The following is a 15,281-nucleotide window of genomic DNA, read 5'->3' as shown; positions in this document are numbered from 1 at the left end:
TTTGCTTCTGTCTTTACGAAAGAAACGAACTTTGTAGTGAATGAAACCTTTGAAGAGCAGGTGTGCATGCTGGAATGGATAGAGATAGAGGAAGCTGATGTGCTGAAAATTTTGTCAAACATTAAGATTGACAAGTCGCCAGGCCTGGACCAGATTTGTCCTCGGCTGCTTTGGGAAGCGAGAAATGAAATTGCTTCGCCACTTGCGAAGATCTTTGCATCCTCGCTCTCCACTGGAGTCATACCTGAGGACTGGAGAGAGGCAAATGTAATTCCTCTCCAAGAAAGGAAATAGGGAAATCCCCGGCAATTACAGACCAGTAAGTCTCACGTCTGTCGTCTGCAAGGTGTTAGAAAGGATTCTGAGGGATAGGATTTATGACCATCTGGAAGAGCATAGCTTGATCAGATACAGTCAACACGGCTTTGTGAGGGGTAGGTCAAGCCTCACAAACCTTATCGAGTTTTTTGAGGATGTGACTAGAAAAGTTGATGAGGGTCGAGCTGTGGATGTGGTGTATATGGACTTCAGCAAGGCATTTGATAAAGTTCCCCAGGATAGGCTCATTCAGAAGGTCAGGAGGAATGGGATACAGGGGAACTTAGCTGCTTGGATACAGAATTGGCTGGCCAACAGAAGACAGCGAGTGGTAGTAGAAGGAAAGTATTCTGCCTGGAAGTCAGTGGTGAGTGGGGTTCCACAGGGCTCTGTCCTTGGGCCTCTACTGTTTGTAATTTTTATTAATGACTTGGATGAGGGGATTGAAGAATGGGTCAGCAAGTTTGCAGACGACACAAAGGTTGGAGGTGCCGTTGACAGTATAGAGGGCTGTTGTAGGCTGCAGCGGGACATTGACAGGATGCAGAGATGGGCTGAGAGGTGGCAGATGGAGTTCAACCTGGATAAATGCGAGGTGATGCATTTTGGAAGGTCGAATTTGAAAGCTGAGTACAGGATTAAGGATAGGATTCTTGGCAGTGTGGAGGAACAGAGGGATCTTGGTGTGCAGATACATAGATCCCTTAAAATGGCCACCCAAGTGGACAGGGTTGTTAAGAAAGCACATGGTGTTTTGGCTTTCATTAACCGGGGGATTGAGTTTGAGTCGTGAGATCTTGTTGCAGCTCTATACAAACTTTGGTTAGACCGCACTTGGAATACTGCGTCCAGTTCTGGTCGCCGTATTATAGGAAAGATGTGGATGCTTTGGAGAGGGTTCAGAGGAGGTTTACCAGGATGCTGCCTGGACTGGAGGGCTGATCTTACGAAGAGAGGTTGACTGAGCTCGGTCTCTTTTCATTGGAGAAAAGGAGGAGGAGAGGGGACCTAATTGAAGTATACAAGATAATGAGAGGCATAGATAGAGTTGATAGCCAGAGACTATTTCCCAGGGCTGAAATGGCTAACACGAAGGGTCAAAGTTTTAAGCTGGTTGGTGGAAAGTATAGAGGGGATGTCAGAGGCGGGTTCTTTACGCAGAGAGTTGTGAGAGCATGGAATGCGTTGCCAGCAGCAGTTGTGGAAGCAAGGTCATTGGGGTCATTTAAGAGACTGCTGGACATGCATATGGTCACAGAAATTTGAGGGTGCATACATGAGGATCAATGGTCGGCACAACATTGTGGGCTGAAGGGCCTGTTCTGTGCTGTACTGTTCTGTGTTCTATGATTCTGATGTCTTGTTACCTATGGCCAGAATTTGTGTTTTCATTTGCTTTTTGAAACTAACTAAATATGTTGAATATCTTTTTGCAGCAATAATTACAATGTAAATACTTCTTCATTGTGTCAAGATCTTCCTCTTCCCCAATGTCTGCAATCTCTTTCCCTCTCAACCTCTTGTTCTGCAAATGCTGTAGTCCTGTGGTGCGTGCCTTGAATACAAGCTCTCTCTTCGTACCATCATTGGTAGCAGACTCTTCAGCCATCTTGTGCCCCTTCCCTGAATTTCATTACCTTTCCATCTTCACGCTGAGAGCCAAACTTTAAGTAACACCTCCAAATTTCCCCTCTCTTGTGTCAGGATTGTTTTATTTCTATGTTTTGAAGTGTTTCTAAAGAATTTCATTTTGCCTTGTACATGATATTGTGTCTGTTGTCACTGGTTACTCTTGTATGAAATCCAAACGGTTATGTTCTGGAGTGTGCCATTGCTATCCAATTTCTAAACGTGATAGCATAGCCCAGATATCCAACAATATTATTCCTTTCTGATCCAAGGTGAATATTGTCCTTCTCATGTACATACTAACACACATGTTACTTCAATCATTTTGAAGATAGAACAAAAAAAATTACATTACAGGAACAGGCATTTTGGCCACCCAATCCAGCACTGATATTCTGTCTGTCACAACTAAAACACGTTACCCTTCTGGGGACCATATCCCTTGATTCCCATCCTATTCGTGTTTGTTTAGATGCACTTTAAAAGTCACTATACTATCTGCTCCCATTACATCCCCCAGCAGAGAGTTCCAGGCACCCACCACCTTTTGTGGGGGGAAGAAAAAACTTACCTCATCCATCACCTTTTAAACCTTGCCCCTCGCACCTTCAACCCATGGCCCCTGGTAACTGACTCTTCCACCCGGGGAAAAAATTTGACTGTCCAGTCTGTCTATGCCCTTCATAAATCTTGTAGACCCCTATCAGGTCCCCCCTCAAACTCCGTCATTCCAGTGAGAACAAACCAAGTTTCTCCAACCTCTCCTCATAGTTAATGCCCTCCATACCAGGCAACATCTGGGTAAATCTTTTCTGTACCCTCCCCAAAGCCACCATATCCTTCTGGTACTGAGGCGACTAGAATTGAACACAATATTCTAAATGCGGCCAATCTAAGGTTCTATAAAGCTGCAACATTACCTGCCAGGTTTTAAACTCTGTGCCCTGGCCATTGAAGGCAAGCCATGTGCCTTGTTGACTACCTTTTCCGCCTGCATTGCCACTTTCAATGACCTGTGTACTTGTCCATCCCTCTGCCTATCAGCACTCTTAAGGATTCTGCCATTTACTGTATATTTTCCATCTGGACTAGACCTTCCAAAATGCATTACCTCGCATTTTTCTGGATTAAACTCGATCTGCCATCTCTCTGCCCATGTCATCGACTGATCTATATCCTGCGGTATTGTTTGACAATCCTCATCACTGTCTGCAATTCCACCAACCTTTGTGTCATCAGCAAACTTACTAATCAGACCAGTTACATTCTCCTCCAAATCATTTATATGTTTATTACATACAACACAGGTCCTAAAACTGATCCCTGACGAATGCCACGAGACATAGCCCTCTGTTCAGGAACACACCCTTTCTCTGCTACCCTCTGTCTTCTGTGATTGAGCCAGTTTTTTTATTCATCTTGCAAGCTCGCTTCTGATTTCGCGTGACTTTACCTTCTGTATCGGCCTGCCATGATCGACCTTGTCAAAGACCTTATTGAAGTCTGCGTAGATAACATCCACCGCCCAACCCTCGTCGATCATCATCTTCATTTCCTCAAAAAAACTCAGCCAAGGTAGTGAGACACGACCTCCCTTTCACAAAATGGCGTTGCTTTTTGCTAATATTCCCATTATTTTCCAGGTGGGAGTAAATCCTGCCTCGAAGAATCCTCTCCAATAATTTCCCTACCACTAATGTCAATCTCGCCAGCCTGTAGTTAGTTGGATTATCCCTGTCACTCTTAAAGGAACAGCATTGGCTATTCACCAATCCTCTGGGACCTCCCCTGTAGCCAGTGAGGATACAAGATTTGCCTCAAGGCCCCAGCAATTTCTTCCCTCGCCTCTCTCAGTATTCTGGTGTATATCCCATCAGGCCCTGGGGACTTGTCTACCTTGATGTTTTTCAAGACCCCAGTACCACCTCCCTTTTGATTTGAACATGATCCAAACTGTCGACACACCCTTCCCCAGACTCATCATTCACCAAGTCTTTCTCTATGGTAAACACTGGCATAATGTACTCGTCTAATATCTCACCCATTTCCTCTGGCTCCACACACCAATTCCTTTCCTTGTCCTTGAGTGGGCCAACCCTCTGCCTGGCTGTTGATATAATTTTCCTTAATTCTGTTGACCAGTGACTTCTCATGACTTCTTTTCAGCCATCCTGACTCTTTGGTTAAGCTGCTTTAGACTTTCCTTCTATTCCGCCCTTGCTTTGTGTGTTTTCAGCCTCCTAGCCTTGATGAATGCTTCCGTTTTCTTTTTGATTTCGGCTCAATATCTCTCGTTATGGCAAGGTTAGGAAACCTGGGATACCTATCCTTCATCCTTTCAGCAAAGTCCCAGTCCTGAGTTCCCAAAAACTTACACTTGAAAGCCTCCCATATACTATATGTTGATTTGCCCTCAAACATCTGCCTCCAACCTACATTCTTTAGTTCCTGCCTAATATTGTAATTAGTTTTCCCCCAGTTAAGCACCTTTACCTGACAACTACGCCTATCTTTATCCATCATCTTTATCCGTCGTCTTTATCCGTCGTCTTTATCCGTCGTCTTTATCCGTCGTCTTTATCCGTCGTCTTTATCCGTCGTCTTTATCCGTCGTCTTTATCCGTCGTCTTTATCCGTCATCTTTATCCGTCATCTTTATCCATCTTTTAAAGCATATGAATGGCGCTCACTATTCCTGAGCTACTTGCCTATTGAGATGTCGACCACCTGGTCAAGCTCATTCCCCATCACTAGGTCCAGTGTGGCGCCTTTCGTAGTTGCAGTTTCTTACGTACTGTTTCAAGAAGCCCTCTTGGATGCTCCTTACAAACTGTGCTCCATCCGAGTCCCAAGCACTAAGTGACTGCCAGTCAATATATGGGAAGTTAAAAATCACCCACAACAACAACCCTGTTACTTTTACATGTTGCCAAAATCTGCCTGTATATCTGTTCTCCTATCTCCTGCTGGTTGTTGGGAGGCCTATAGTAAACACCAAACATTGGTGATTGCACTCTTCCTGTTCCTGAACTCTACCCCTATTACCACGCTGTATGAGCCATCCGAGGTGTCCTCCCACAGTGGAGCTGTGATACTCTTCTTAATAAGTAGTGCAACTCCCCCACCCCTTTTATATCCTCCTCTATCCAGCCTGAAACATCTGTATCCTGGAACGTTAAGCTGCCAATCCTTGTCCTATCCCTCAGCGAAGTCTTTGTAATAGCAACGTGATAGTTTCAAGTATTAATCCAAGCTCTAGGTCCATCTGCCTTATCTGTTACACTTCTTGCATTGAAACAGATGTGCTTCAGTCCACCAGATCTGCCTTGATCAGCAAACCACATCCTGCCTGCCCATCCTCTGAGTCTTACTAGCCCTATTCTCTAGTTCCCTTTTGGTCCATTCACCTTTGCACTGGCTCCAAACACCCTGCCAAGCTAGTTTAAATCCTCCTGCGTGACACCAGCAAATCTCTCGGCCAGAATATTTTGTACCCCTCCAGTTTAGATACAACCCATCCTCCTTGTACAGATCCCACCTGCCCTGGATGAGATCCCAATAGCCCAGATATCTAAAACCCTCCCTCCTACACCATCTGTTTAGCCACGTGCTCAGCTGTACTATCCTCATTTCTAGCCTCACTGGCAGGTGGCACAGTGAGTAATCCCAAGATTACAACCTTGGAGGTCCTGCTTCTTAACTTTGTACGTAACTCCCTGAGCTGCTGCAGCAGGACCTCATCTTACCTATATCGTTCGTACCAATGTGTACACAACCCCTGGCAGTTCACCCTCTCCCTTCAGAATTGCTTTCTGCCCATTCAGAGACATCCTGGACCCTGGCACGAGAGAGGCAACACACCATCTCTGGAGTCTCTTACATCCACAGAAGCATCTATCTGCACCCCTAACTATAGAGCCCTCTACAACTACTGCTCGAGTGCTCCTTGTCCTTCCCTTCTTAAGAACAGAGCCAGCTGTAGTGCCGTCAGTCTGGCTGCTGCAGCTGTTACCCCCGAAAGGCCTTCACCCCCAACAGCATCCAGAATGGTATACCAGTTAGAGAGGGGGACAACTACAGGGGATTGTTGCACTGGCTGCCTGTCCCTTCTCACAGCCACCAATCTATATGCCTTCACCTTGGGTATCACCACATCTCTAAAACAATTGTCTATGATGCTTTCTGCCACCCTCATGCTCCTAAGTGCACCCATTTGCCGCTCCAGCGTATCCATGCAGTCTGTGAGGAGCTGCAATTGGATGCACATTCTGCAGATATAGTCATTAAGACGCTGGAAGCGTCGCGGATCTCCCACATCTCAAAGTGCAGCACTTAACCCCTCTGACGTTTCTATCCCCAATCAAGCTGTTTAAGAAAATTTATTAAACACTTACCTCGGGGTAAGACAGTGATAAGTAAGGGTAGGTCTTCCCTCACTCACCTTCCCAGGATGCCCCCAGGATCTCTCCCTTTCTCTTTGCTTCTGGTCCTCACAGCGGTGTTTGTATGCTTTTTTTGGTTGGAGGTAGAAGTAGGGAGGGAAACACTGAGGAAGTGTTTGGGCTTGAACTAGGTGTGGAAAACTTTTACAAGACAAAGTGAGATTTTTTTCTACCAAGTATTTTCTTTCTTAGACAGCAAATTAGTAAAACAGTCAAAACAAATTACATTTACTTTGCAGACTTCTGCTTGTCCCCTCATTTAAGGGAAATATCATACTCATACAGCATGGAAATAGACCCTTGGCCCAACAAATCTTATGCCCTGACTGACATGTTTGGCAGCAGATTTCTTTCTGATTATTTCAGAAAGCAAAATATGAATGCAAAGATGTTAACCTTCCAGCCCTAGAATACAGTTCACACTTTGCAGTCTCTTGTTTAAATTCTATCAGTTTCATCTTTTCCTTATCAATTCTTAGATTGAAAAGTACAGGTTGATGATACAATTTTGTGCAGAAATTTGACAGCTGACCTGTTGTGCAATTGGGTACTCCAGGATTGTTTTCACTAAGCGAACCACATCCACGTGAATAGAATTGTCGTGATTTCAGTGGATGTGAAAATTGGCCACATGTTGCTGAATTATTCACTGTCTTATTATGATCTTGGCTAATGGGTCTGAAATGAGGCAATGGAGCCCTTAGCATGGCTTGTTCGGCTCTAACGCACAGCACCAGTGGCTTTTATTTTGTGTAAGCTCGCATTTTATTTTAAAACAGACTTTTTAAATTCCAAGATAACAAGGTATGGAGCTGGATGAACATAGCAGGCCGAGCAGGAAGGCTGGCGTTTCAGGTCTAGATCCTTCATCAGAAATGATGGGTGTAGGCCTGAAATGTCAGCCATCTTGCTCCTACGATGATGCTTGGCCTGGTGTGTTCATCCAGCTCCACACCTTGTTATCTCGGATTCTCCAGCATCTGCAGTTCCTACTGCCTCAAACTCCTTTGTTCATTAACGGGATGAGCGTGTTGCTGGCCAGGCAGCATTTATTGCCTGTCCCTAATTGCCCAGAGGGTAGTTAAGAGTCAAACACATTGCTGTAGGACTGAAGTCACATGGAGAACAGACCAGGTAAGGATGGCAGTTTCCTTCCCTCAAGGATGTTAGTGAACCAGACGAGTTTTTCTGAAAATCAACAGTGGATTCACAGTTATCATTAGATTCTTAATTCCAGATATCTCCTGAAATCACATTCCACCATCTGTTCTGGTGGGATTCGAACCTGGGACCTCAGAATGTTATCTGGGACTCTGGATTAACAGGCCAGCAATAATACTACGAAGGCAATTGTCTCCCCTTCAGGACTGAGGAAGAATCACATTGGACTGAACTTCTTCCTGTCTTCAAAGATGCTGCCAAATATGCTGAGTTTCTCCAGTCTGCAAGGCTTTCAGATAAAGGTAACAGAGCTGGGTTTTTAAAAAAAAGTAACGTCATAGTGTTTTAAGCCTAGTGAGAGATATCTAAAGAGGAACAGCTTTTGGTACTCTTGATCCTTTGCAACTTGTCTCATCAAAATGTGTGAGATGAAATCTTGCGATTCTTACCACTTTTATTACTCATGGAAGTTTCCTGGAAACAAATTTTGGAATCTACTTCTACGTTCAGCAAAAAGCTCAGCCAGTTACACCTGTCCTAGGAAGATACCCCTGTGCCAATGAGTTGTGTGCAGAATAACCTGGAGTACAGACTACCATTTTGATTGAGTTTAACTATTGCTGAGTCAAAATACTTTGCACAGTTGTCAGTTTTCTTTGTTTTACCTCAAATGTGTTTTCTTTTTGGAAAGAAAGCTGTGTTTGCATAGTCCACATTGCTTGTCAATCATTACTGTATCTTTGAGCAAGTTTTATAGATTGGTTTAAACCAGTTATTCTTTGACGGTGGTGACTTTTTTCTGAATGTAGTCTGAGGCAAACATAATTATCATATGGTTAAATTGGAGATTAGTGAAGGATAGGGACTAGAGAAGGAATTCTGCACCCATTCAAACTTGGTTATTACAAATGATTTTTAACTTGGACTGAACTGCTTAACTGTACTTTTTTTTCTGCCTTTAGCCAGATGAATTATACTTTGATGAAGGCGACGTGCTTTACATTTCAGATATTGTAAGTTCTTGATCAGTGGTATATCTTTATGTTGAATCATAATTTTTTGGATTTATTGGTCAGTTATTTTACATAATTTCTTTCTCATGTTAAGAGTGATCCCAATTGGTGGAAAGGAACATGCAAAGGCCGAACAGGATTGATTCCAAGTAACTACGGCAAGTATAGTGCTAATATTTTCTCGGCCACTTGTACTGCCTGGCTGACAATAACAGGTACATTTTAATGAAGCGTTTGATATAGGCACAATTGTTGACTCTAGCTTCCTGATTTAATACCGCCTCTATCTTAAGGCTGAGACTCAGTAAAGGTCTAAGCATTCTGAGATACTCTCTGAAAATCTCAGTTATGTTGCAGTTATATTCAAATACTCTTCCTCCGATGGGTTTCCAAATTAACCGACTGATGCTGGAGATCTTGGATTTTGGATGACCCCTCCTCCTCCTTCCTTCCTCCCCCCCCCCCCCACCAACGCACATGCACAATTGGTTGTAGAGTGGACAGTGAAGGAGGTTATCTGAGTTTCAAGACAAGATCTTGATCAGTTGAGACAATGAGCTGAGGGATAGCAGATTGGAGTTTAATTTGGATAAAAGGAAAGTATTGCATTTTGTTAAAACAAACATGGCACAACTTATACAAGTAATGGTAAGAGTCTGGGTCATGTTGTAGAATAGAGAGACCAAGGGTTCAGGTACGTACTTTTTTTGATGTTTGCATCATGTGTAGACAAGGTGATTAAGAAAGTGTTTCGCACACTTGTCTTCTTTGCTTAGACCATTGAGTGTAGAAGTTGGAATGTCATGTTGAGTTTGTATAGGACATTGGTGAGGCCTCTTCTGAAGTATTGTGTGCAGTTCCTATAGCAAAGCCACCAGAAGGATGATATTAAGATGGAGAGGATTCAGAAAAGATTTAACAGGATGTTACGAGGAATGGAGGGTTTGAGTTATAAAAATAGGCTGGCGTGTTCCTCACTGGAGTGAGGTTGACAGGTGACCTTATTGAAGTTTATAAAATCACAAGGGAAATACCTAAGCTGAATGACAAGGGCCTTTTGCCTAGGGTGCAGGAGGTCAAATCTTGGGGGACATTTTTAGGTGAGAGGAGCAAGTTTTTAAAAAAGACATGTAGGCCTACATTTTTACACAATGGTTCTTGTCTGTAATGAAATGCTGAAGGCTGTGGAAAGGCTGCCAACATCTTTGAGGCAATGGCACCCTGGCAATGCTCTCCTATAACCTCTTCCTTCAGGCAGAAGATACAGAAGTTTGAACACACATACCAGCAGGTTGAAGAACAGCAGCTTCTTCCTTGCTGTTATTAGACTGATACATGGATTCTGTAGCTTCGATTAAAGCAGATCTTGCTAATGTTCACTTTGCCTGGCGCACACCCTGTGTGACAACTTCTATGTCTCTGTCTAGTTTTTTTCCACTCTGATCTGTATGTCCTTGCTTACTATAATCTGCGTGTACTGCTCATAAACCAAGCTTTTCACTGTACTTAGGTACATGTTACAATAAAATTAATCAATGCAGATACAGTTGCAATATTGATCTTTTCGACAAGTACATGAATAGGAAAGTTTGGAGGTATATGGGACTAGTTTAGTTTAGGAATGCAGCCAGCATGGACCTATTGGACCAAAAGGTCAAACAAAAAGAGAAATTGTTGGAGAAACTTGTCAGGTCTGTGGGGGAAACTCGTCAGGTCTGTCGATTTAAAGTTTTAAGTTTGACGGCTTTTCATCAGAACTGTTAGTAACTAATTAAAACATGAATATATGCTCGGCGAGTGATGGAAGGGAGAGGTGAACATGTTTAATTGCTGTTAGTATACTGTATTGTAAGCCCAAAAAGAAAGGGATATTGAATAACTTTTGGGTGGGTAGGAGATTATTTTAATGTAAAACCCAAATAGATGTTGAAATGTTTGTCTCTGACTTAACATGCTGAATCTTCCTTGATTCTGTTTTCTTTGAGAATTTACTGTCCAGTGATTATAACTTATAATTTTCTGAATAATTGCTCTGACATGCTGTTTTTCTGACATGCTGAAATTAATTTCTAACTCGTTTCCACAGTGGCTGAGCACGTAGAATCAATTGACAACCCATTGCATGAAGCTGCCAAACGTGGTAAGCATTTATGAAAATAAATTACAAATAAAAGCTGATATATCCACTAGATTCAATTACAACCGTTAATGATCATATTAGATAGCGGAACAGGCTATCAGTAAATATGACCTACCTTCATTTTATGCCAACCATTAAAATCCTGTTTCTCTCTACAGATGGTGCCAGACCTGCTGAGTTTCTCCACACTTTGCTAGTCTTTTTAAGGAATGTATTGAGCCTATTAGAATTGCACATGAGCACTTGTGCGTAGACCTAGATGGTGAGGGCTGGTTTCTTGGTGAATATTTTGTGTTTATCCTTACAAAATTGAGGGATGATACAGATTTCCAGTTAAAGAGGAAAACATAGATAAATTATGTGTAATGAGACAGAAGTACTGTAGACATTGGCCACCTTGGAAAATGGATAACTGATCAGATGAATTGCATCCTAAATTTGAACAGAGTAGGGAGGGAAGCCCTATTTTATTATCTAGTTGTTGTTTTTCATTACATGTTGTACCCAGAGAAATCCAGAGATTACTTGTTTTGAGGCCCTCCTAGCAGTAACCTCTCTAGCTACTGAAAATGTACCTCGAGGTTTGTGTTCCTCTTTCTCCCTTGATTACTGGCATCAGTTTGTTTTTCTTGGGATGTGGTGTCACAATGTAAGCTGGCATTATTACCTGTCCTGCAATTAGCATTGTGAAGGTGGTGGTGCACTGTTGCCTAAAACCTTCGCTGCCCATGTGGTGGAGATAGACTCACATTGCAGTTAGGAGGGGAGTTCCCAGTTTTCGACCCAGCAATAGTGAAGGAATGATATTGTTCCAAGTTAGGATGGTGTATGGCTTGGAGGGGTACTTCCAAATTGACTGGCATTTGTTAGCCTTGTGTTTCTTGGTGGTAGATGTCAATGGTTTGGAAGGGGCACTTGGAAGAGCTTTGAATTGTGAGACATTATCTTTGGCCCTTCCACCTTGCAATGCTCTCCTTTCAGAGCCAATCGTGTCTGCAGCCACAGAAAAGTCTGCAAATTCTCCTGTTTAATTCCCCATATCATTCTTGCTCTTTTCAACCTTCCTCCTTCGCTTTGGAGTTTAATTTATAGCTGTGAAGTTGTTATAAAATCTAGTTTAATGAACTAGGAGACATAATCTATTCAAACCAATGGGGACTCATCAAAAAAGTTCCAGGCCCGAAACGTCAGCTGCCTTGTTCCTCTGATACTGCTTGGCCTGCTGTGTTCACCCAGCTCTACACCTTATTGTCTCAGACTAGCTTAGCAGTTTCCTTGTTCTGGCTGAACAGATTTTCCATCGAGCTTTAAAATGCTTATTCATTTAAGCTAAGCCTTTATTCAATTTCTGATCTTGCACTTTCCAATACCTGAGGATATACTGTGGACCTTCTGTCAAACTGATGGCTGATTTCTTGCGTTCTATTTAAGCCTTCTCAGATATAAAAAAAAATCCTACTCATGCTGACGTTTGAACTTTTCAGGGAACGAAAGCTGGTTGAAAGAATGTTTAGACAACAGAGTTGCAGTGAATTCTCTTGACAAAGCTGGAAACACTGCTCTCTATTGGGCATGCCATGGAGGACACATTGGTAAGACTCTTGCCAACAAAGAACTCATAATTATGTGAAACTTGTTACGTTATTTTTAATTTCCAAGTTGCAGTTAGTGAATTTGTTTTGTGAAGCAGAAGGAGCACAAAACTTTGGGTTTATTTGCCTGTCTGCTCTCTTTTGCATCATGAACGCTTTTTTAATGTTTGAGTTAATGGATAATACTGCTTTTTAAAAAAGTTATCATTGTTCTGTTATTTGTGGGATTGAAAAATTGTTGTCATGTTTGATCATGTGATAGCATGGCAAAACAACTAATGTGAGATCTCCTGAAAGTAATACTAACAATGAATCAAACAACATGGCGGGGGGCGGGGGGCGGGGGTGTGTGTGTGTGTGTGTGTGTGTGTGTGTGTGTGTGTTCGTTCTCTGGTGGAGTTAACGCTATCATCCATGTACAACACTGAATATCAGAGAAAATACTAGCTAAGCCCTTGGGTGAAATTTTGAGCAATGCAGCTGTTAGAGAAATAATATAATTTAGTCTTTATTATGTCAGTATCATGTTCAAGTTTAATTCTGAGAGAGTGCAGAAGAGATTGAAAGACTATTCATATATGAAGTCTCAGATTAATTCCTTGCAAAATTCCGCTGTTCTGTTGGTTTCAGGGTAGTTTTGTTGAGCACTGAGCAAATTATTCAGTTCAAATGAAAGCATGCCGAGTGGTGAAGCAAAGTGTGTTTAACAAGCGACTTTCCTTTATTAAAATTCAGACTTCCAGTATCTGCTTTGGAGGGATGCTTGGCTATCAGACTCTATCCTTTTGAAATTAATAGAGCAGATTATATTTCTAATTTGATCAAGATTCCTTTGTACGCTGAGGTAACCTTCTTCAATGTAACGAGCAAGTATGTCTTTAAGAATATATATGAAGGAAAAACATTCTGTCTGCAAATCTTTAGTGCTAAACACTATTTTCTCTATCTATGAATGTAGAGAATTACAGATGATTGCTGCTTTCATATCAATTATTGTACATTGAAATATGCCAAGCCTTGGCATCTCAGTCAATCTGGATTAATTGGATCTTATTTAAAATGAGGACATGCAGTTTCTTTTTGACTGACAGGTGGAGATTTCAAGGTGAATGTGACAATGATTTTGAAAATGACAGCCCCACAAATACTATAACAATGATCAAATTATATTTGGTGGTGTGGATTGAAGCCAAGAGATTTGCTTAATTCCAAACAGCATCACACTTCATTTGTGTAACAGTGTTATCAACCAACTTAAGCAGATATAAAATATAGCCTACAGGATGCAAGACCTCAAGGTCACAGCCTGTTTGCTCCTTCCTCAACCATAGTTCAATCATGATGTAGGTGGGTTAGGTTCCTGTTTCATAGTTTAACTCCCTTCTCTGAACCAAATACACCATTTTTTTTGGGAAATGGAGTTAAAATTCCCCCTGCTGTGTCATTTTACAACACTTAAATTTAAAGTTGTTCTTTAACAAACCAACTGTTGTGCCTTCATAGAAAGTAAGAAGTTAAGGAATATTATGCTATCAAGTAGATCTTGTCTGCAACAACCTAAAATAAAGCAAATAAAAAATAAATATGCAATGTTGACTTGGGTTTGAAATAATGGCCTATATTTTGTGAGTTGTAGATTAGTACAGCTTGCCATTCAGTTTGCCGACTACTGTCCACAGGGTTTTTGCAGCATTTATATAGAGACTTGCTCTTCTCTGACGTTTGATCCAGTGCAGCTTTGCTCACAAAGGATCAGTGGGGTTTTTGAGGAAGTCAAAACAGCACAGTTCTCCAAGATTGAAGCTTCAACCAAGAAGTATAACCAGACCTAATCATCATCTGAAGGAATGAGACTTCATCTTTTGGGGCTAGAGAGGTTATTTCAGAATATTTATCACAAGCATGTTCTTAAAACTCAGTCTCACAGCCTAACTTTTCCAGCTTTAATTGGGAAAGCTTTTGTTATTGTATTAATTTCCTAAATACTTTATCATCGAGGATTGCAAACAGTAGTCCGAAACCCTGGAGCAGATTACCTTGGACCACAGCATCAACGTTTTTGCATTTAACATGTACATTTACCTGGTTATAACTGAGCCTATTGTCTATCTGTTGTTATGGAAAAATCTGACTATGTTTTAAATAGAAGTTACACATATCTTGAAATATCGAAATATAAAATTGATAGTTATCTACAACATCACTGAAAGTTAATCTAATTAGAAAATTTGAACACATACTCTTGAGTTCAGTCACTTTATAATTTTGTAGCGGGTTCTTAAATCCTGAATGTCAACCCTTGTCCTAAACTACTAAAGTGGGTAGAAACGTTGGCAAGTAGATTGACAGATTAGTAGTGAAACAAATGTGGTGCATAGAGATGAATAAAAATATACTCGTAACAATTTTCTCATAGGATTTCAAAAACAATTTCCTATTATATTTTGGAGTACAGTATTACTGTAAGTTTATAAAATGTCTTGCATTCTATAGAAATATTCAGTAGTTCAGCTGAAGATTTCCTCATACATTGTAATTAATTAGGTTAACCCTTAATGACAGATCGACTAATGTTATACCTGAGCTAGGGCAGATTTTGGTGATGTTGGGTGCTGTTTACCAGTTGACCAGCTAGCCAGGCGGCTTAGCAGGACCTGAGGACCAGAACTCAAACTTCAACTTGGAAATCTTACCATTCAGCATTAAATAATGAGTTGAAAGTGCATTGACATCAGATAAACAACAATTAGAAATGTTGCTAGTGTTTTAGTGTCAGTAAACAGCACAATTTTAGTTATCTGAACTTAAGCCTTATGAACATTAATATTTTTCAGTTCTGCCACTTGGCACTAAATCTGGCTAAATTAGGCTGAAATTGAAAGTTCTTGCAGTAGTTTTGTGTATTCTTGATTAACTTTTTTTTTAAATCTAGGAATAGTGAAAATTCTGCTTTCCCAACCACATGTTGAATTAAATCAACAGGTAA

General features: G+C 41.3%; 1 protein-coding gene across 2 annotated transcripts in view; it reads left to right on the top strand.

Moving 5' to 3' along the window:
- ostf1 (osteoclast stimulating factor 1) overlaps positions 1–15,281 on the top strand; it is a 93,758-nt gene that overhangs the window by 44,470 nt on the left and 34,007 nt on the right. Inside the window, exons 3-7 of one of the 2 annotated variants that reach the window (XM_048527803.2) lie at positions 8,513–8,563; positions 8,658–8,721; positions 10,650–10,703; positions 12,188–12,295; positions 15,228–15,277. In XM_048527803.2, the coding sequence (XP_048383760.1) occupies positions 8,513–8,563; positions 8,658–8,721; positions 10,650–10,703; positions 12,188–12,295; positions 15,228–15,277 (327 nt within the window). The remainder of the gene's footprint in view (positions 1–8,512; positions 8,564–8,657; positions 8,722–10,649; positions 10,704–12,187; positions 12,296–15,227; positions 15,278–15,281) is intronic. The other variant, XM_059644648.1, reaches the window with a different exon arrangement.

The sequence above is a fragment of the Stegostoma tigrinum genome, chromosome 3, assembly GCF_030684315.1.
Source record: "Stegostoma tigrinum isolate sSteTig4 chromosome 3, sSteTig4.hap1, whole genome shotgun sequence".
NCBI lineage: Eukaryota > Metazoa > Chordata > Chondrichthyes > Orectolobiformes > Stegostomatidae > Stegostoma > Stegostoma tigrinum.
This window is presented reverse-complemented; position numbering and strand designations above follow the sequence as displayed.